At 38.6% G+C, this 23,418-nt stretch overlaps 2 gene segments (V, D, J or C); both read right to left on the reverse strand.

Annotated features, from left to right (window-relative positions):
- Positions 1-5,104: 5,104 nt before the first annotated feature.
- LOC141781459 (immunoglobulin heavy variable 4-38-2-like) lies at positions 5,105-5,606 on the reverse strand. The segment is given in 2 exon segments: positions 5,105-5,478; positions 5,567-5,606. Coding segments are annotated over 2 exon segments (414 nt in total).
- A 3,372-nt stretch (positions 5,607-8,978) lies between these two features.
- LOC141781461 (Ig heavy chain V region XIG14-like) overlaps positions 8,979-23,418 on the reverse strand; it is a 65,354-nt gene continuing 50,914 nt past the window's right edge. The window contains 1 exon segment of the V gene segment in view: positions 8,979-9,280. Coding sequence covers positions 8,979-9,280 — 302 coding nt within the window.

Genomic DNA, 23,418 nt, shown 5'->3' on the forward strand with positions numbered 1-23,418 from the left:
TTGAATTTGTAGAAGTTTAATTTCAGAAACCAGATGCTGTTTTTATCCCTTTCATGAACAACTGATCTTTATTGTGTTTTTAATGTGTTTTCAGGAATATGTATAATGCAGGTATTAATTTATTGTTAATATAAAACAAGTTGTGAAAAAATTCAATATAAAAATAAATTATAGGCTAATTGTTGTGAAAAAACTCTTCATGGTTGTTGTCTATCAGTCCAGTTAGAATGAGTCCTGTAGGATTTTGTACAGCTGCTCAACCAACTCCAGTCACTGTGGCTCTCGAGCACAATAATAAACAGCAGAGTCTTCAGTCCTCAGACTGTTCATCTGCAGATACAGCTGCTGTCTGTTGTTGTCTCTGGAGATGGTGAACCGGCCCTGAACTGACTGGGAGTAGTATTGGGTGCTGCCAGTGTCAGCATAAGCGATCCACTCCAGTCCTTTTCCAGGAGCCTGTCTGACCCAGCTCATCTCGTAGCCACTGAATGTGAATCCAGAGGCTGTACAGGTCAGTCTGTGGGATTCTCCAGGTCTTTTAGTCACTGGTTCAGATTCTGTCAGAGTCTGACCATCAACACCTGTCAAGATGGCAAAGAAAACTATCATGCAACAAGTTAACAACTAAAAAGAAAACATCAACTAAAAGTTCAGTGTAAATGTTGACCTGTCCAGCAGCAGATGGTTAAAAGCAGCAGTCCTGTCCTATAGTCCATCATGTTAAACTGTGTGTCCACTGTCCTCTGTCCTCCTCTCTGCAGTCAGATAAGTAGAGGTGGAAGACATCTGAGTTTTGCATTGACTCCTCCTCTCAGTGTAGAACTGGATCTGAATGGATCTCAGTTCCTGTTTGGTGAAACTGGAGAATGAATGTTTAATGTACAGGAGTCATTCCTCCCAGTAGAATTTGTGCAAACGGTCAACAAACACATTATATATCATTTTGGTTGTCTTTCATTATTCAGCTCAGTCTGCATCGTGTGAAGACTTTGACAATAGTTTAGCAGTTTAACAATATAAAGTGAGTATTGTTAATTCAATTTTAATTAAAAAACAAAAAAAACAACCATCAAATAGCACCTTAATGAATGTGGTTCATTATGTTCTACTGTTGATTTAGTGTTCATCAGTCATGTTTTTCAGTCAAAGGAAGTCTGTTATTTCTGTTTTGTTTCCTGTTAGATGAAGAGCTTTTCAATCATTAGTGGTCTGAGGGCTCCTCCTCTGGTGGCTTCATGTTACAAGTGTTCAGGCACTGAGGGCTTTTTGTTCAGCTCAAACTTCATTATATCATAAATATGGATTTCATTAATCTAATTTGCCCCAAAATAACATGGATAGTTCTCTAATATGATCTTTGCAAAAAAATATATAATGACCACTACTTTGATTGAATTTTGGGTGTTTTATTCAAATTTATATCATCTGTGGTCACAGGTGTCATTTTTTGTTGCCGTGGTTTCAAACCAATATTCTGACTAAACTTTGACACATACCAGCCTGTGATAATCCATCAACATTATGTTCCTCTGATAATAGTCAAAATAATTCATAATTTCTGCTTTCTTTACTAAAACATTTGGTATAATTTTACGGAAATTAGGTTTATTAACATTAATTTCATGCAGCAATTGTCAATAACGTATAAAACATATTTTTGATATCACAATGAAGAAGACTAAACAAAACAGTAGATAAGTTGAACAGTTGAACATCTATTTATTGTCTCGATCCACAGTCCCTGCAGAACTCTGTGCATATTGATAGTTTAACTTCACTCCAAACTCCTGCAAACTAAAAGAAGTAAAGACTTCAATCTCAGGTTAGACAATTAGAAAAAACTAAAAACATTTAACTACACAAATGCTGTTTATTGTTCAGCTGCTGTGTTTAATGCAGCTCTGTTATGGAATAACCAAGAATATGCCTATTTAGTGATATGATTTCTACATTCACATCTCTGTTTAGAAATGTGTTTCTAATCAAACATTACTGGTTCTCACAAAGTGTTCAGTGTAACTGTATCCTATCAGTTTCTGGGACTACTTCAAGTGAAGACGTTCATCATGATTGTGGTCAGAATGAGTCCTGTAGGATTTTGTACAGCTGCTCAACCAACTCCAGTCACTGTGGCTGTCGAGCACAATAATAAACAGCAGAGTCTTCAGTCCTCAGACTGTTCATCTGCAGATACAGCTGCTGTCTGTTGTTGTCTCTGGAGATGGTGAACCGGCCCTGAACTGACTGAGAGTAGTATTTGCCGCTGCCAGTATCAGCATAAGCGATCCACTCCAATCCTTTTCCAGGAGCCTGTCTGACCCAGCTCATCTCGTAGCTACTGAATGTGAATCCAGAGGCTGTACAGGTCAGTCTGTGGGATTCTCCAGGTCTTTTAATCACTGGTTCAGATTCTGTCAGAGTCTGACCATCAACACCTGTCAAGATATAAAAATACATCATGAGAAATATGTCAGTTACACAAATCAGAACTATGTCAACTTAACATCAGTGTAAATGTTGACCTGTCCAGCAGCAGATGGTTAAAAGCAGCAGTCCTGTCCTATAGTCCATCATGTTAAACTGTGTGTCCACTGTCCTCTGTCCTCCTCTCTGCAGTCAGATAAGTAGAGGTGGAAGACATCTGAGTTTTGCATTGACTCCTCCTCACAGGGAGGATACGACTAGATCAGGCTTGATAAGGCTGTGAATGAGTCCTGTGATTGACTGCTGACCTGTCTATAAACCTCACCTCTCGTCCTCTGTCACCTTGAATTCAATAAGCTAGTAGCTAATGGATGGACGGATGGATGGAATGTGGAAGTTCATTTAACATTCATCAGTCCTCTGTGTTTAAGGCTTATCTGACATGTTTCAGCTGAATTAGTCGAAAGTGCTTTATATTAAGATCCCATATTTCCCATATTTCTTTCAGAGAAGTAGAAATCATGCTTAAGGTCTCCTCCAGTTCATCGACATCTTGAATCCTCTCCCAACATCACCTGTACTGCCCTCTCCTGGCTTCATTCATATCTCACAAACAGACAACAGTTCATCAGCATTAACTGCATCTTTACCACGGCTACTCAAGGCGTCCCTCAGGGCTTTGTGCTTGGTCCTCTCCTGTTCATCCTCTACACGCTCCCCCTCTGTAATATCATCCGTCATCATGACCCCCACTTCAACTTCTACGCTGATGATGTCCACCTCTACATATACAATAAATCCGTCATCACGCCAACTCTCTCCACCCTGAGAATTGATAAAAATTATAAATAATCCCTTCAAAATACCACATTAAGACACCAAGACCTTGAGGAACACCATAGAAAAAGCCATGCTGTGATTTGGGATCAAAACCTTTTGACATTTTGGAGATTTCTGCAAGAATTGTATTTTTTTGGCGATTGGCTGGCGAGCATGTGTGTAGTGTAAACTGCTCAGAAACCCCCTTATTGTCAATCTAGCTAGGAAAGCCATCCATCCTCTGAATGTTCTAGGTTTTTAGTTTGTGGCTGTAAAGTTTCATGAGGCTGTGATTATCCTAGAGGTCACCAAAGGTCATTTTATAAAGTGAGGTCAATGAAATGGCTCCTATGGGGACTAACATAATCACACATGAATACAGTTGGGCTCATTGGATCCACAAGAGTCTCAGCTTTATGGTGATACCCAATTTATGTAACTCAAGACTGTTTAGGGACCCCAGTATGGAGAAATATTCAAACACACCATTTTAGAATAGGAGACAATAACACATTTATACTGCATGTGATTATCATAAAGTGGGCATGTCTGTATTTAGCCCAACTTTGGAGTGTTATTTATTTCCTTCCCAACATGGTAGCATGACATTGTTGGTACCAATGGATTCTTTAGTTTTTTTAGTTTCATCTGATATCTGTGTCTTCACTCTAACCCTAAAACTGAACCTACTAGATCCTCTGAAAGACAGTAAAGTCAGTCGGGATCGCGGGCGGTCTCAGGGGGGTTTTAGGTCTGTTTCTGTCTTCAGTGTGACAGTGAGCTGGTGTTGAAATCATTAGTGGTCTGAGGGCTCCTCCTCTGGTGGCTTCATGTTACAAGTGTTCAGGCACTGAGGGGTTTTTGTTCTGGTCGACTGATGGTTTGTGTTGTTGTGGCTGCCTAGCTGTCTGGCACAATAATAAACAGCAGAGTCTTCAGTCCTCAGACTGTTCATCTGCAGATACACCTGCTGTCTGTTGTTGTCTCTGGAGATGGTGAACCGGCCCTGAACTGACTGAGAGTAGTATTTAGTGTTGCCACTGCCACTATTGATATAAGCGATTCACTCCAGTCCTTTTCCAGGAGCCTGTCTGACCCAGTGCATATTGTAGTTACTAACGTGAACCCTAGAGGCTGTACAGGTCAGTCTGTGGGATTCTCCAGGTCTTTTAATCACTGGTTCAGATTCTGTCAGAGTCTGACCATCAACACCTGTCAAGATATAAAAATACATCATGAGAAATATGTCAGTTACACAAATAAGAACTATGTCAACTCAACATCAGTGTAAATGTTGACCTGTCCAGCAGCAGATGGTTAAAAGCAGCAGTCCTGTCCTATAGTCCATCATGTTAAACTGTGTGTCCACTGTCCTCTGTCCTCCTCTCTGCAGTCAGATAAGTAGAGGTGGAAGACATCTGAGTTTTGCATTGACTCTTCCTCACAGGGAGGACTCAGCTGTTATCAGATTTCGTTGTTTTCCATAAACTAAGTAGTGGGAGCATGTAGAGGCCTGAGAAAGGACATGTGGGGAACTCCACATGTGATTTTGATAACTCAAATGTGTAATTGCTGAATGACACCAGTTGTTCCCCAGTTCTACAGTCTGTTAGAGGATGTGAAAGTGATTACTATTTCAAACAAAACTCAAAAGTCATGTTGTTATCTTTTACAAACCAACACAGAGGAAAGAAAACCACATTTAGACATCAACAGTCTCAATAAAACTGAGACTCAGTCAGTTATTCAGCATCACATTGTTGGTAAAAAACAAACAGGAAGTCAAACACCACAAAATCACCTGCAGCTCATCTAGTGGCGTTGTTATACTGCTCTTTACTGCCATCATATTTGAGGTCTCCTACTGCCCCCTGTTGGTCTTTGTAAGAATACATTCTTTAAGGTTTTTGTACAGCTTCTCTGGTAACTTTAACCAGTGTGTGTCTCTGGCACAGTAATACACAGCAGAGTCTTCAGGCTGCACGTTCTGTCCGTTTAGAGTCACTGTCTTGCTGGAAGAGTCTAAGTCGATACTGAACTTGTTCTTCAGTGAATCTTTGTAGTATGAAGTTGAAGTGTGTTTCATTCCGATCCACTCCAGTCCTTTCCCTGCAGGCTGTCTGATCCAAGCTGTCCAGTAGCCAAGAGAATAAGAGACCTGACAGGTGATGGTCAGACGTTGACCTGGCTGCACAGTCACAGAGGCTGGCTGAGTCAACGTTTCACCCTTCACACCTGTTAAAAAAACAAGAACAGGTTTTATCACAAAAATACCAAGTTGTACTGTAAAAGAAGAAGTGTTGACAGATCCAGAGAGACTCACATCCAGCTGCCAACAGCAGCAGCAGAGCTCCAGAGAACATGGTTGATGTTGAAGCTGACGTGCTGTGAACTCCTCTGACAGCCTGATGTGATGTTTTATAGCTGAAGCTCACTGAGTTTGCATATATAGAATCAAACATATATGAAGCATCAATGTTGGTCTAACTGGAGCCAATAGAAGAGTCTGTTCACTGTTTTTATATCTGCAGAGTGAAAACATGCCTGGAAATCACCTCTGCTTCACATCTCATATTTTAATGTCATTACACGCTCACAAACATTTAGAAAAAGTCTCATTTACAGAAATAAAACTACTGTTAACTTTGTTTTACTGTCAACTTTTAATACCTGACTGTATTATATTTACAGTTATTAACTACTAACTGCATTTATTCACACATTTTGAGTGATATTTAATACATTTTACTGCACAATGCATCATTTTACTTTAAGTACATTTTACTGCACAATGCATAATTTTACTTTATGTATATTTAACTGCACAATGCATACTTTTACTTTAAGTACATTTTACTGCACAATATATACTTTTACTTTACGTACATGTTTACTGCACAATGCATACTTTTACTTTAAGCACTTTAGGTACATTTTACTGCACAATGCATACTTTTACTTTAAGTACATTTTATTGCACAATGTATACTTTTACTTTAAGCACTTTAGGTACATTTTACTGCATAATGTATACTTTTACTTTAAGTACATTTTACTGCACAATGTATACTTTTACTTTACGTACATTTTTACTGCACAATGCATACTTTTACTTTAAGCACTTTAGGTACATTTTACTGCACAATGCATACTTTTACTTTAAGTACATTTTACTGCACAATGCATACTTTTACTTTAAATACTTCAAATATACTTAACTGTACTATGCATACTTTTATTTTAAATACGTTAAGTATAATTTATTGCACAGTGCATACTTTTACTTTAAGCACTTTAAGTATATTATACTGCACAGTGTATACTTTTACTTTAAATATTTTAAGTTCAGTCCTCTCATGTTCATCCTATACACGCTCCCCCTCTGTAATATCATCCGTCATCATGACCCCCACTTCAACTTCTACGCTGATGATGTTCACCTCTACATATTCACTAAATCCGTCATCACGCCGACTCTCTCCACCCTGAGAATTGATAAAAATGATAAATAATCCCTTCAAAATACCACATTAAGACACCAAGACCTTGAGGAACACCATAAAAAAAGCCATGCTGTGATTTGGGATCAAAAACTTTTGACAATTGGGAGATTTCTGCAAGAATTGCATTTTTTTTGGCGATTGGCTGGCGAGCACTTGTGTTGTGTAAACTGCTCAGAAACCCCTTTATTGTCAATCTAGCTGGGAAAGCCATCCATTCTCTGAATGTTCTATGTCTCTAGTTTGTGGCTGTAAAGTTTCATGAGGTTTTTATTATCTTAGAGGTCACCACAGGTCATTTTATACAGTGAGGTCAAGTTTAAAAAACAAAAAAATGGTCTCACTACAATGAAATGTCTCCTATGGGGACTGACATCATCACACATGAATACAGTTGGGCTCATTGGATCCACAAGAGTTTCAGCTCTACAGTGATACCCACGTTATATAATTCAACACTGTTTAGGGACCCCAGTATGCAGAAATATACAAATACACCATTTTAGAATAGGAGACAATAACACATTTATACTACATGTGATTATCATAAAGTGGGCATGTCTGTATTTAGCCCACCTTTGGAACGTTATTAATTTCCTTCCTGACATGGTAGCATGACATTGGTTGGTACTAATGGATTTTTTAGGTTTTTCTAGTTTCATCTGATATCTGTGTCTTCACTCTAACCCTGAACCTGAGCCCACTAGAGCCTCTGAAAGACAGTAAAGTCAGTCGGGATCGCGGGCGGTCTCAGGGGGGTTTTAGGTCTGTTTCTGTCTTCAGTGTGACAGTGAGCTGGTGTTGAAATCATTAGTGGTCTGAGGGCTCCTCCTCTAGTGGCTTCATGTTACAAGTGTTCAGGCACTGAGGGGTTTTTGCTCAGGTCTACTGATGGTTTGTGTTGTTGTGGCTGTCTGGCACAGTAATAAACAGCTGTGTCTTCAGGCTGCACATTCTGTCCGTTTAGAGTCATTGTTCCAGCAGAAGTGTCTCTGCTGTAGCTGAACTTGTTCTTCAGAGCATTATTTTCACGAAGGCCACTTGTTCCCCACTGATGGGAAATCCAGTCCATTGGTTTTCCTTCACACTGTCTGATCCAACCGGTTGCATAGCTGTTATCAGTCAGAGAATAACCAGAGACCTGACAGGTGATGGTCAAAGACTGTCCAGGCTGCACAACCATTGAGTCTGGCTGGATGAGATCAATACTGTTCACACCTGTGGAAACACAAATCAACATTATCTCCATCATTCATCTGACTATTCAGTGTTTCTAATGTGTTTATTAGTGTGAATCCAGTGAAAGCTCCTCACAGGATCCAGCTGCCAGCAGCAGTATCAGAGCTCCAGAGAACATGGTTGATGTTGAAGCTGAGCTGATGGAGCTCTTCTGTCTCTCACTGACACTCACTCACTTCTTTAGAAGTCACCTTCATTTGCATATTGTTGAATCATCTTTTAAATGTCATTTGAATCAGTTGAAGGTGTAAACAGTGTGTCTTCTCTAGTGACCAGAGAGGAATCAGTTTTTATTTAAAGCACATATTTTTATGAAAGATCTTATATGGACTTAAATGTCACCATCTAGATGGTTAATTTAGTAAACTTGCAGCGCTGCTTTGATTTGATTTAATGTAAAGATATGTTTTAAAACTCTGGAAGTTAGTGAGTTAATGTCTAAAAACTGAATATTGTAAAGTTTTCATCACAATAAGGTTGTCTTCTTATAAATGCAGGCGTTGCTGTGAGTCACGATAAACTGTCCCAACCATAGACTGAATATAAGAAGTGGACGTAGTCACCATGACGTCACCCATTGGTTAGTGGACTACGGTTTTGAAGCCTCGAGTTCGACATTTTCACCGTCACCATCTTGGTTTTTGGCCGTCGCCGTCTTGGTTGTAAACCAGTTAACTTTCTAAATATATAAATGCTCCTTTTTTTACCGCTGTAAAATGTGTTAATATCAGAATTTTTCATGAAAAAAGAAAATGGTGTAAAATCTGCAAAATACATGGAAGCTTTCTGTTTTAAAATGTTAACAAAATTTACTTTTTTTTAATGATCTTCATGCATGTACTTATTAAGACATGTGGACCCAGTTCCACCACACTAATACAGAGAATTTAATCAACAGTATTACAAGAATAAAGTGATGCTGAGATAACAGAGTGTTCCCAGTGGTGGTGGTAAATAGAGGAAGTAGTTTTTGTATGACTCTCCTATCATCGTCTCTCACTGTGTGTCTCTGGCACAGTAATACACAGCAGAGTCCTCAGGCTGCACGTTCTGTCCGTTTAGAGTCACTGTCTTGCTGGAAGAGTCTAAACTGATACTGAACTTGTTCTTCAGTGAATCTTTGTAGTGTGAGCCTCCAGTATTTTTCACTCCGATCCACTCCAGTCCTTTCCCTGCAGGCTGTCTGATCCAAGCTGTCCAGTAGCCAAGAGAATAAGAGACCTGACAGGTGATGGTCAGACGTTGACCTGGCTGCACAGTCACAGAGGCTGGCTGAGTCAACGTTTCACCCTTCACACCTGTTAAAAAAACAAGAACATGTTTTATTACAAAAATATCAAGTTGTACTGTAAAAGAAGAAGTGTTGACAGATCCAGAGAGACTCACATCCAGCTGCCAACAGCAGCAGCAGAGCTCCAGAGAACATGGTTGATGTTGAAGCTGACGTGCTGTGAACTCCTCTGACAGCCTGATGTGATGTTTTATAGCTGAAGCTCACTGAGTTTGCATATATAGAATCAAACATATATGAAGCATCAATGTTGGTCTAACTGGAGCCAATAGAAGAGTCTGTTCACTGTTTTTATATCTGCAGAGTGAAAACATGCCTGGAAATCACCTCTGCTTCACATCTCATATCTTAATGTCATTACACGCTCACAAACATTTAGAAAAAGTCTCATTTACAGAAATAAAACTACTGTTAACTTTGTTTTACTGTCAACTTTTAATAAGTGAATGTATTATATTTACATTTATTAACTCCTAACTGCATTTATTCACACATTTTGAGTGATACATAGTACATTTTACTGAACAGTGCATACTTTTACTTCATGCACTTTAAGTATATTTTACTGCACAGTGCATGCTTTTACTTTAAATACTTTAAGTACATTTTACTTCACAATGCATACTTTTACTTTAAGTACATTTTACTGCACAATGCATACTTTTACTTTAAGCACTTTAAGTAACATTGTACTGCACAATGCATACTTTTACTTTAAATACATTTTACTGCACAATGCATACTTTGACTTTAAATCATTTAAGTATATTTTACTGCACAGTGTATACTTTTACTTTAAATATTTTAAGTTCGATCCTCTCCTATTCATCCTCTACACGCTCCCCCTATGTGATATCATCCATCATCATGACCCCCACTTCAACTTCTACGCTGATGATGCCCACCTCTACATATACACTAAATCCGTCATCACGGCGACTCTCTCCACCCTGAGAATTGATATAAATTATCAATAATCCCTCCAAAATACCACATTAAGACACCAAGACCTTGAGGAACACCATAGAAAAAGCCATGCTGTGATCTGGGATCAAAACCTTTTGACATTTTGGAGATTTCTGCAAGAATTGTACTTTATGGCGATTGGCTGGTGAGCACTTGTGTTGTGTAAACTGCTCAGAAACCCCCTTATTGTGAATCTAGCTGTGAAAGCCATCCATCCTCTGAATACTCTAGGTCTCTAGTTTTTGGCTGTAAAGTTTCATGAGGCTGTGATTATCCTAGAGGTCACCACAGGTCATTTTATACAGTGAGGTCAAGTTTAAAAAAAAAAAAAATGGTCTCACTACAATGATGTGTCTCCTATGGGGACTAACATCATCACACATGAATACAGTTGGACTCATTGGATCTTCAAGAGTCTCAGCTTTACAGTGATAGCCAATTTATGTAACTCAAGACTGTTTAGGGACCCCAGTATGCAGAAACATTCAAATACACCATTTTAAAATAGGAAACAATAACACATTTATACTACATGTGATTATCATAAAGTGGGCATGTCTGTATTTAGCCCAACTTTGGAGCGTTATTTATTTCCTTCCTACACTGGTGGTACCAATGAATTCTTCAGGTTTTCTAGTTTCATCTGATATGTGTGTCTTCACTCTAACCCTAAAACTGAACCTACTAGAGCCTCTGAAAGACAGTACAGTCAGTTGGGATCTCTGGCGGTCTCAGGGGGGTTTTAGGTCTGTTTCTGTCTTCAGAGTGACAGTGAGCTGGTGTTGAAATCATTAGTGGTCTGAGGGCTCCTCCTCTGGTGGCTTCATGCTACAAGTGTTCAGGCACTGAGGAGTTTTTTGTTCAGGTCTCCTGATGGTTTGTGTTGTTGTGGCTCTCTGGCACAGTAATAAACAGCAGAGTCTTCAGTCCTCAGACTGTTCATCTGCAGATACAGCTGCTGTCTGTTGTTGTCTCTGGAGATGGTGAACCGGCCCTGAACTGACTAATAATAATCCACTCCAGTCCTTTTCCAGGAGCCTGTCTGATCCAGTTCATCCAAGAGATACTAATCAAATCAAATCAAATCATCAAATCAATTTATTTTTGTATAGCGTCAAATCACAACAGAAGTTATCTCAAGACGCTTTATATATAGAGCAGGTCTATGACCGTACACCATAGTTTTGAGACCCAACAGGATCCACCAAGCGCACTGTGGCCAGGAAAAACTCCCCGATTACTGGGAAGAAACCTGGAGCAGAACCGGGCGCAGGGCGGGCGGCCATCTGCCGAGACCGGCTGGGGGGATAGATAGATAGAGAGAGAGTGAGAGAGAGAGAGAGAGAGAGAGAGAGAGAGAGAGAGAGAGAGAGAGAGAGAGAGAGAGAGAGAGAGAGAGAGAGAGAGAGAGAGAGAGAGAGAGAGAGAGAAGCAGCCACAATACAGACGCAGGCAAAGTTGTTGGCAACGCTCCGCCAAAGAGAGAAAAACCCACAACGGCCACCGAAACAACCTGAAACCGACAAAGGCAACAACAAACAACAATGCACTGAAAATGAACCAATGAAAATCAGACACCGCTCCCGAACCGCGGTTCAACAGAACCACTCCAAAAAACAAACCAATGAAACTGGCCAGGACAAAAATGATGGTACCCCTAGAAAAGATGTAAAATAATGTGACCATAGGGACATGTTAAACTAAGGTGTGTCCTGTAAATAGCATCACAGGTATCTTCAAACTTGTAATCAGTCAGTCTGCCTATTTAAAGGGTGAAAAGTAGTCACTGTGCTGTTTGGTATCATGGTGTGTACCACACTGAACATGGACCACAGAAAGCTAAGGAGAGAGTTGTCTTAGGAGATCAGAAAGAACATTATAGACCTTCATGTTAAAGGTAAAGGCTATAAGACCATCTCCAAGCAGCTTGACGTTCCTGTGACTACAGCTGCACATATTATTCAGAAGTTTAAGGTCCACGGGACTGTAGCCTACCTCCCTGGACGTGGCCGCAAGAGGAAAATTGATGACATATTGAAGAGACGGATAATACGAATGGTAACCAAAGAGCCCAGAACAACTTCCAAAGAGATTAGAGGTGAACTCCAAGGTCAAGGTACATCAGTGTCAGATCGCACCATCCGTCACTGTTTGAGCCAAAGTGGACTTAATGGAAGACAACCGAGGAGGACACCAAATCATAAAAAAGCGAGACTGGAATTTTCCAAAATGCATATTGACAAGCCACAAAGCTTCTGGGAGAATGTCCTTTGGACAGATGAGACAAAACTGGAGCTTTTTGGCAAGTCACATCAGCTCTATGTTCACAGACGCAAAAATGAAGCATCCAAAGAAAAGAACACTGTACCTAATGTGAAACATGGAGGAGGCTCAGTTATGTTATGGGGCTGCTTTGTTGCATCTGGCACAGGGTGTCTTGAATCTGTACAGGGTGCAATGAAATCTCAAGACTATCAAGGCATTCTGGAGCGAAATGTGCTGCCCAGTGTCAGAGAGCTTGGTCTCAGTTGCAGGTCATGGGTAATGTCAACCCCAGAGGCTGTACAGGTCAGTCTGTGGGATTCTCCAGGTCTTTTAGTCACTGGTTCAGATTCTGTCAGAGTCTGACCATCAACACCTGTCAAGATATAAAAAAACATCAAGTGAAATAAGCTGTTGACACAAATCAGAACTATGTCAACTCAACATCAGTGTAAATGTTGACCTGTCCAGCAGCAGATGGTTAAAAGCAGCAGTCCTGTCCTATAGTCCATCATGTTAAACTGTGTGTCCACTGTCCTCTGTCCTCCTCTCTGCAGTCAGATAAGTAGAGGTGGAAGACATCTGAGTTTTGCATTGACTCCTCCTCACAGGGAGGACTCAGCTGATCTCAGATTTCGTTGTTTTCCATAAACTAAGTAGTGGGATCATGTAGAGGCCTGAGAAAGGACATGTGGGGAACTCCACATGTGATTTTGATAACTCAAATGTGTAATTGCTGAATGACACCAGTTGTTCCCCAGTTCTACAGTCTGTTAGAGGATGTGAATGTGATTACTATTTCAAACAAAACTCAAAAGTCATGTTGTTATCTTTTACAAACCAACACAGAGGAAAGAAAACCACATTTAGACATCAACAGTCTCAATAAAACTGAGACTCAGTCAGTTATTCAGCATCACATTGTTGGTAAAAAACAAACAGGAAGTCAAACACCACAAAATCACCTGCAGCTCATCTAGTGGCGTTGTTATACTGCTCTTTACTGACATCATATTTTAGGTCTCCTACTGCCCCCTGTTGGTCTTTGTAAGAATACATTCTTTAAGGTTTTTGTACAGCTTCTCTGGTAACTTTAACCAGTGTGTGTCTCTGGCACAGTAATACACAGCAGAGTCTTCAGGCTGCACGTTCTGTCCGTTTAGAGTCACTGTCTTGCTGGAAGAGTCTAAGTCGATACTGAACTTGTTTTTCAGTGAATCTTTGTAGTGTGAGCCTCCAGTATATTTCATTCCGATCCACTCCAGTCCTTTCCCTGCAGGCTGTCTGATCCAAGCTGTCCAGCCGCTAACAGAATAAGAGACCTGACAGGTGATGGTCAGACGTTGACCTGGCTGCACAGTCACAGAGGCTGGCTGAGTCAACGTTTCACCCTTCACACCTGTTAAAAAAACAAGAACATGTTTTTTTATCACAAAAATATCAAGTTGTACTGTAAAAGAAGAAGTGTTGACAGATCCAGAGAGACTCACATCCAGCTGCCAACAGCAGCAGCAGAGCTCCAGAGAACATGGTTGATGTTGAAGCTGACGTGCTGTGAACTCCTCTGACAGCCTGATGTGATGTTTTATAGCTGAAGCTCACTGAGTTTGCATATATAGAATCAAACATATATGAAGCATCAATGTTGGTCTAACTGGAGCCAATAGAAGAGTCTGTTCACTGTTTTTATATCTGCAGAGTGAAAACATGCCTGGAAATCACCTCTGCTTCACATCTCATATTTCAATGTCATTGCACGCTAAATAGGAACATTTAGAAATATGTCTCATCATTTACAGAAATTAAACAACCGTTAATTTTCCTTTTATCTATTGATGCATAAATCTATTCTGCTGACAACAATCTGATATTAAAACATGATGTACATTCTTGTTTATTTAGATTAGGATCATTATTCTTAATGTGAACATGAACATTTTCTTATTACATTCAGATACAGAAAACTTTATTGTACCAACCTGTCAACATCCTCTCCATGTCTATAGGCTGTTGACCTCATTCATTTTACCATTGGACAGGACATGGGACGGATCAGGAATTACTTATTTAGGTATAACATTCACGTCACGCTTTACAGGACTGATTAGCATTTACTCCGATCCGTGTTGCACGGACGGACTGTGAAACCTTTTCTTCTGTGTAAAGGGGAACGTAGTGATGGGTAATTAATGCTTGATTCACAAGTCATATATAAATGTAAGGAAGCGTAAAACACAGTTAATAACTTTTTAAAATGTAACTTTATAATTTTAAACCATCCATCCATCTGCAACCGCTTATCCCGTTAGGGGTCGCGGGGGGGCTGGAGCCGATCCCAGCCGACATTGGGCGAAGGCAGGGTACACCCTGGACAGGTCGCCAGTCCATCGCAGGGCTTACACATAGAGACAGACAACCATTCACGCTCACATTCACACCTACGGGCAATTTAGAGTCCACAATTAACCTAACCTGCATGTCTTTGGACTGTGGGAGGAAACCGGAGTACCCGGAGAAAACCCACGCTAACACGGGGAGAACATGCAAACTCCACACAGAAGGGTCCCAAGCCGGATTCGAACCTGCAACCCTCTAGCTGTGAGGCGCCAGTGCTAACCACTGCACCACCGCTGCACCACCGCACCACTGCACCACCGTGCAATAATTTTAAACCGTTTTTTATAACATGATATGCACTTATTTAACAATTTAAATTTATACTAATGTAACGATAAAGAGGAAGTCAAAATCTGTTAAAATGACGTTTTTAACTGACTCACAGTCAATAACTGTGTTTTTACAGTTTATGTATAGGGATATATTTTCTTGCACTTATACACTTTTAAATAGATTAATTACAGTGTTTTTTGTGTATTTGAAAGCAGCATAACAAAAGTATTTTGTTTTTGTAAAATTACATAAAATCCTGCTACTTTTATGAGTAAAGAATATTTTATTTTCACGGTTAGTTTTGTTAAAATTAGCATTCAAAAGCCTTTAAAAAAACAGATATTTAATGTATTCCATTTATACCGATTTTTTTTGTTAAAAAACATGATACATTTCAATAAACATTTAATTATTGTAATTTTTACATGATTTTGTTTTGTCATTTTGAAATACAGGAAAAAAAGTCAAATTGCTTGAGAAAAGAGGATTTTTTTTACAGTGTAAACGTTTCTCTGCAGTTTAAACACAACAACGATCCTTTGACTGCTAATATTATAATTTCATCACATATTAAAACTCCATATAAGGTAGTGAGCTGTAGCTGTAGTTCAGCTCAGTTAAGATCTGATTTTAGTGATTTTATAAAATAATTTTCACTCTCATATTTATGATTCTCTTTAGATTCCACATCATTTACAGATATTATTGTGTCTTCATTTGTAATACATTTTGAATTTGTAGAAGTTTAATTTCAGAAACCAGATGCTGTTTTTATCCCTTTCATGAACAACTGATCTTTATTGTGTTTTTAATGTGTTTTCAGGAATATGTATAATGCAGGTATTAATTTATTGTTAATATAAAACAAGTTGTGAAAAATTCAATATAAAAATAAATTATAGGCTAATTGTTGTGAAAAAAAACTCTTCATGGTTGTTGTCTATCAGTCCAGTCAGAATGAGTCCTATAGGATTTTGTACAGCTGCTCAACCAACTCCAGTCACTGTGGCTCTCGAGCACAATAATACACAGCAGAGTCTTCAGTCCTCAGACTGTTCATCTGCAGATACAGCTGCTGTCTGTTGTTGTCTCTGGAGACGGTGAACCGGCCCTGAACTGACTGAGAGTAGGATTTACTGCTGCCACTACCATCATCACTCCATGCGATCCACTCCAGTCCTTTTCCATGAGCCTGTCTGACCCAGTGCATATCGTAGCTAATGAGATTGAATCCAGAGGCTGTACAGGTCAGTCTGTGGGATTCTCCAGGTCTTTTAATCACTGGTTCAGATTCTGTCAGAGTCTGACCATCAACACCTGTCAAGATATAAAAATACATCATGAGAAATATGTCAGTTACACAAATCTGAACTATGTCAACTCAACATCAGTGTAAATGTTGACCTGTCCAGCAGCAGATGGTTAAAAGCAGCAGTCCTGTCCTATAGTCCATCATGTTAAACTGTGTGTCCACTGTCCTCTGTCCTCCTCTCTGCAGTCAGATAAGTAGAGGTGGAAGACATCTGAGTTTTGCATTGACTCCTCCTCTCAGGGAGGACTCAGCTGATCAGAGTTGGATCTTTTATTATAATTAGTGGATAAATATGAGTGGTAATATATTAATAAAAGTCACAATGAAGCAACTAAAGAGGGTCATTTAATATATGTAGACCCATTTCTACATGGATCAATGGTTTCCATCATTAGATCAGGTGAAAATAGGAACTGTGGTTTGATTTGGGCAAATAGAGCATCATCAGTAGTTGTGTTAATGTCAGATCAGACCAATCAAATCACCTCTGTTCTTTCTTGATGTTCCTTCTACTGCACAAGCTTTATCACATGATCAGTATGAGTCAATGAGTCAAACTCAGTCAGTCCTAGACTGTCCTCTGGAGGGTTGAAAGAGGGACTGTCAGTTTCCAGTCTCAGCATGGAGAAAGACTGGACATTGTTGTTTTGTTGATGACGTCTGTTCAACAGTCTGAACTCTGTGGATGTTGGATTCTGTCACTCTGTGCTGAGAGAGAGGGGGGGGAGGTCCTCTTTAGAGTGGAGATCCAACCTGTTAGTTGATCTCAATCTTCTTCCACTCTGCATGCTGATTAAATGATTTCACTGAAATCACTTTGAAATTATTATTTATTGTTATTGTTTACATATTTTTGCCGTCACCTTCTTCACTTCTTTATGAGGCAACACACAAGGAGGCTGATTTACATACTGATGATATCAGCTGACTAAAGTTTATCCAAATGAACTAATAACTCAGCTTTTAACTTTTATTGCTTAAAATATATTGTATTATGTGTGTACTATGTATATTTTTTCAAACAGTTATCAGATTCATGATTCATTTTACTCTCCACATCTGTTAGACAGATTAAACACAACAGTAATTATATAATGTCTATATTATTATACGTTCTTAAAGATGAAAAAACTTTCTAAATAAAGTATTAACCTCCATACGTAATATAGGTAGGATTAAAATAAATTCACTTTGTAAAGAATAAAGTTAAATGCTGTTATCAGTTATGGGAAGTTTTTAACAGTGTGCATAATGTTAGGACAAAGATTAATTTATTATTTATAAATATATATATATAAAGCAAACTGTATCATGTAAAACATTAAAAAATATATATATATAAAATATGCAAAAAATACTTCATGCTTTTCCTCAACCAGACCAGTCAGAATGAGTCCTGTAGGATTTTGTACAGCTGCTCAACCAACTCCAGTCACTGTGGCTCTCGAGCACAATAATAAACAGCAGAGTCCTCAGTCCTCAGACTGTTCATCTGCAGATACAGCTGCTGTCTGTTGTTGTCTCTGGAGACGGTGAACCGGCCCTGAACTGACTGGGAGTAATATTGGGTGCTGCCACCAGGATCATTCCAAGCGATCCACTCCAGTCCTTTTCCAGGAGCCTGTCTAACCCAGGCCATATAGGAGCTGCTGAATGTGAATCCAGAGGCTGTACAGGTCAGTCTGTGGGATTCTCCAGGTCTTTTAATCACTGGTTCAGATTCTGTCAGAGTCTGACCATCAACACCTGTCAAGATTTAAAAAAAAAAACATCAAGTAAAATAAGCTGGTGACACAAATCAGAACTATGTCAACTCAACATCAGTGTAAATGTTGACCTGTCCAGCAGCAGATGGTTAAAAGCAGTAGTCCTGTCCTATAGTCCATCATGTTAAACTGTGTGTCCACTGTCCTCTGTCCTCCTCTCTGCAGTCAGATAAGTAGAGGTGGAAGACATCTGAGTTTTGCATTGACTCCTCCTCACAGGGAGGATACGACTAGATCAGACTTGATAAGGCTGTGAATGAGTCCTGTGATTGACTGGTGACCTGTCTATATACCTCACCTCTCGTCCTCTGTCACCTGGGATTGAATAAGCTAGTAGCTAACGGATGGACGGATGTTTGGAATGTGAAAGTTAATTTAACATCCATCTGTCCTCTGTGTTTAAGGCTTATCTGACATGTTTCAGCTGAATTAGTCTAAAGTGCTTTATATTAAGATCCCATATTTCCTTCAGAGAAGCAGAAATCATGCTCATGCGAAATGATACGCTGATGATGTCCACCTCTACATACAGTATATACACTAAATTCTTCTTCTTCTTCTTCTTCTTCTTCTTCTCCTTCGTATACTTCTTCTTCTTCTTCTTCTTCTTCTTCTTCTTCTTCTTCTTCTTCTCCTTCTCCTTCTCCTTCTCCTTCTTCTTTTTCTTTTTCTGTTTCTTTTTCTTTTTCTTATTATTATTCTGTAAATAGTATAAAAGCTTCAGTGTGACATTGCTGGTTTTCATGTTTTTGCATAAAAGACTTTTAATGGTTTCAGATGTTTGAAGAAACTCTGAGCCTCTAGAGGAAAACAGCTGCTCAGGAACTGAAACTAACTCCTTCAAATACATGAAAACTATGGTAGTTCATAGTTCATTTATAAGTCACTCTTTGTAACAGTCAACACATTTTATGAACAATTCACATAAAAAATGTGACAAAAAACTAAAGAAACATTTTACTGACACATCTATACTTTTACTTTCAGAACTAGAACTACATTTAGATGATAATACTTACACACTTTTACTTTACGTACATTTTACTCCACAGTGCTTACTTATACTTTAAATACTATATATATATATATATACATATATATATATATATATATATGTATATATTCTTTCTATAATGCTTTGCATCAAAAGAATCAATTAGTTATTTTTCATCTTTTCTCAGCATCAACATACAAGAACTCAAACATCTGTAAACTAGTCAGAACCATAAAAGTCCGACTGACTGATCATCTCAGGTGTGATTGATGTCATTTAGGTTAAAGGTTAGAAGTCCATCAGAGTCCTGGTGTCTTTGAGGAAAACATTATTCATAGGTTTCTTTGAGATAATCAACTTTTAAAAACGTATCTAGTTTAGGATGGACTGAAGATAATGGTTAACTTTCTAAATATATAAATGCTCCTTTTTTATCACTGTAAAATGTGTTGATTTCAGATTTTGTGGATTTTATGTATTTACGTTTTATGTTTTTTTTAATGATCTTCATGCATGTATTTTTTAAGACATGTGGACCCAGTTTCACCACACTAATACAGAGAATTTAATCAACAATATTACAAAAATAAAGTGATGCTGAGATAACAGAGTGTTCCCAGTGGTGGTGGTAAATAGAGGAAGTAGTTTTTGTATGACTCTCCTATTATCGTCTCTCACTGTGTGTCTCTGGCACAGTAATACACTGCTGTGTCCTCGGTCTTCAGACTGTTCATCTGTAGATAGACTTTACTGCTGGAGTCATCTCTGGAGATGGTGAATCTCCCCTGGACTGACTGGGAGTAATGGATAGGAGTACTAGATGTGCCTATATAAGCGATCCATTCCAGTCCTTTTCCAGGAGCCTGTCTGATCCAGCTCATAGCGTAGCTGCTGAGTGTGAATCCAGAGGCTGTACAGGTCAGTCTGTGGGATTCTCCAGGTCTTTTAATCACTGGTTCAGATTCTGTCAGAGTCTGACCATCAACACCTGTCAAGATATAAAAATACATCATGAGAAATATGTCAGTTACACAAATAAAAACTATGTCAACTAAACATCAGTGTAAATGTTGACCTGTCCAGCAGCAGATGGTTAAAAGCAGCAGTCCTGTCCTATAGTCCATCATGTTAAACGGTGTGTCCACTGTCCTCTGTCCTCCTCTCTGCAGTCAGATAAGTAGAGGTGGAAGACATCTGAGTTTTGCATTGACTCCTCCTCACAGGGAGGATACGACTAGATCAGGCTTGATAAGACTGTGAATGAGTCCTGTGATTGACTGGTGACCTGTCTATATACCTCACCTCTCGTCCTCTGTCACCTGGGATTGAATAAGATAGTACACTGTAAAACTTTTTCCTGTAAAATTACAGTAACTTACAGGAGAAACTGCTGCCAGTATTTTACTGTAAAATTTACAGTATCTGTACTGTATCAAAGAATACAGCAGCTTACTGTAATCAAAGCATACAGTAATTTGCTGTAATATTTCAGAAATTACAGTAAAATACTGGCAGCAGTTTCGCCAGTAAGTTACTGTACAATTTACAGTATCTGTACTGTATCAAAGGAATACAGCAGCTTACTGTAATCAAAGCATACAGTAACTTGCTGTAATAATTCCAAATACAGTAATTTATTGGTTGCAGTTTCACCAGCAAGATACTGTACAATTTACAGTATCTCTACTGTATCAGAGAAATACAGTAACTTGTTGTAATCAAAATGTCCAATAATTTCCTGTAATAATTCCACAAATTACAGTATTTTAAGCATCTATAAAAACTAACAAGCAAATGAAAAATAACAATTTTGAACAATAAACACAACAACATGGCATATTCATATTATTCTTGTTTATTATAATAACCTGAGTTTGACAGAAAATAACATCCAAATAAAACATTCAAATACTCAAGCTCTTACAAATAAAAATGGTGTGATGAGTTGTGAGTGAGTAAGAGACACAGTGTGTGTGTGTGTGTGTGTGTGTGTGTGTGTATCTGACTGACTGAGTGAGGGTGTATATTTGACTGTGTATGAATATCTGAGTCCATGGACTGAGTAAATACCATAACCTTTCTGTTTCAAAATTAAATAGCCTCCCCTGTTACACTGAGGGGGTTCACTAGACAGAACCATCCTATTGAACAATACTGCGTGCTGGCTAAACATCTTCAATATTAAACGTAGAAATAATGCCAGGTTGAACATTGTAAATAGAATAAAATTCAAAAATACAAAAATAGCCATTACAAATAAAAATACTGTTGTGAATGAATGAATTCATGTGTGAGTGTATCTGAGTAAGTGACGGGCTTAAAACATTTGTACTTTGTGGACTGAGTAAATACTGTAACTTTTCTGTTTCAAAATGAAATAGCCTCCCCCGTTACACTGCGGGGGTTCACTAGACAGAACAATACTGTTGAACAATACTGTGTGCTGGCTCAATATGGTCAATTATTAAACGTATAAATAATGCCAGGTTGAACATTTTAAGCAAAATTAAATAAAAAATAACATTGTGAATAAGTGAGACACAGACATAAAGGGATTTTCAGTAATTGAGTGAGATATGGAGGGTTTGTCTCTACAGAGTCAGGGATGTGATTGTTAAACTCACACAAAGTCCCACTCGAAATCCATGAGCTTCCGCAGGAGGGTGCAAACATGAGGATTCAGGGATGTCCCTTTCTTATGAACCATTTTCCCGCTCTTCTTGCTGGTCACCTTTCCCTGTCGTGCCTTTGTCCCTCTCTCTGGGTTGATCCTGACACAGCTTCTACAAGGCATAGCAAGGTAAAACAAAAAGACACAAATGTGAATCAAACCACCTCTTACCTAAAATTAGACCGCTAAATATTGTTAGTATAAATAATACCTGATTTATTATAAGTCCCCAAATCGTTCTTTTTCATGCTTTATGTTTGCAATGCATATTAGAGTAGATACACGTGGACATGGTGAAATACTTCTTGCTAATATAGCTTACTTGCCTGATGTTTTATGAGTCACACTTTTGGAATATGAATATAACATTGAGTTTTTTTGGTAACTTGATGACTCTTTGATAATTATCTATTTAATTTAATTATTCAAGACTAATAACAATGGGTTATTAATTTATATATGAAATGATATTATTGAAGGCTAATACTGTTATGTTTCTTGTATATATTTTAGAACCACACATACACACCCAAACATCCAAGTGATCATTTAAGCTTATTTTGGAATGAACTCTCCATACCCTACTCTCTGATCGTATGTCTATCACACATAGATAGATACAAGGATAGCTGTAAGGCCCAAACATCTGACACAAATGACTATATGGAATTCAAACTTACTTCTGTATGAATTCAAGTGTCCAGGCAGCGTGATCCTGATATTGGAGGTTGAAGTTGTAGTAGGATGTGAAGACAACAGCAAGCCCCAACGCAGACAATGCCCCTTCACACACCACCTGACCCTCGATGCTTACCATCCAGCGCTGGTCGGAAATCATTGGACCTGAAACACAATGCAAAAAGCTTTAGGCTGAATACCAAATTGACCATTTGACGAATTATCAAGTGGCCACTTACCGCTTTATTGTTTTTGTATGGTATTGGCATTTCCAACTGATATTTGAAAACCTTTCTAAAAAAATGTAAGCCTCCGCTAGATATCAGGAATTCTTGATGTAGGATGCGAGATGCTACTCATCTACTGTACTGCTCTTTGATGTATCCAGGTAGCCATTTACATACTTGCGACACCATCGCGCACTCATTTTCATAAAGCTTAGTGGTTGTGTCCGTTGCAGTGAAGGAGAAATCAAGTAAAAAAGTTAATACAAATAAAATAAAATCTACAAAGGGAGGGAGAATATCAAACGAACTATTTACATATTTACAAGCTATAGGAACACCCTAATCCAGAAAGAGTGAGAGAAAAGCTTAAACAAACTATTTACATATCAGAGAAGAATCAGAGAAATTATTATTCCGTAGCCTACTGTGTATGTATTATAGAGTCAACTATTTATTAACTAAAACATAGCCCACTGTGTATGTATTATAGTCAACTATTTATTAACCATCTAAAACTACATATTTATTTATCCATTTCTGTATGCACAACTGTTTCAGAATCAGTATCTATTTATAAGAATGTAAAGTTGTGTGTATTA

The sequence above is a fragment of the Sebastes fasciatus genome, chromosome 13, assembly GCF_043250625.1.
Source record: "Sebastes fasciatus isolate fSebFas1 chromosome 13, fSebFas1.pri, whole genome shotgun sequence".
Lineage (NCBI taxonomy): Eukaryota > Metazoa > Chordata > Actinopteri > Perciformes > Sebastidae > Sebastes > Sebastes fasciatus.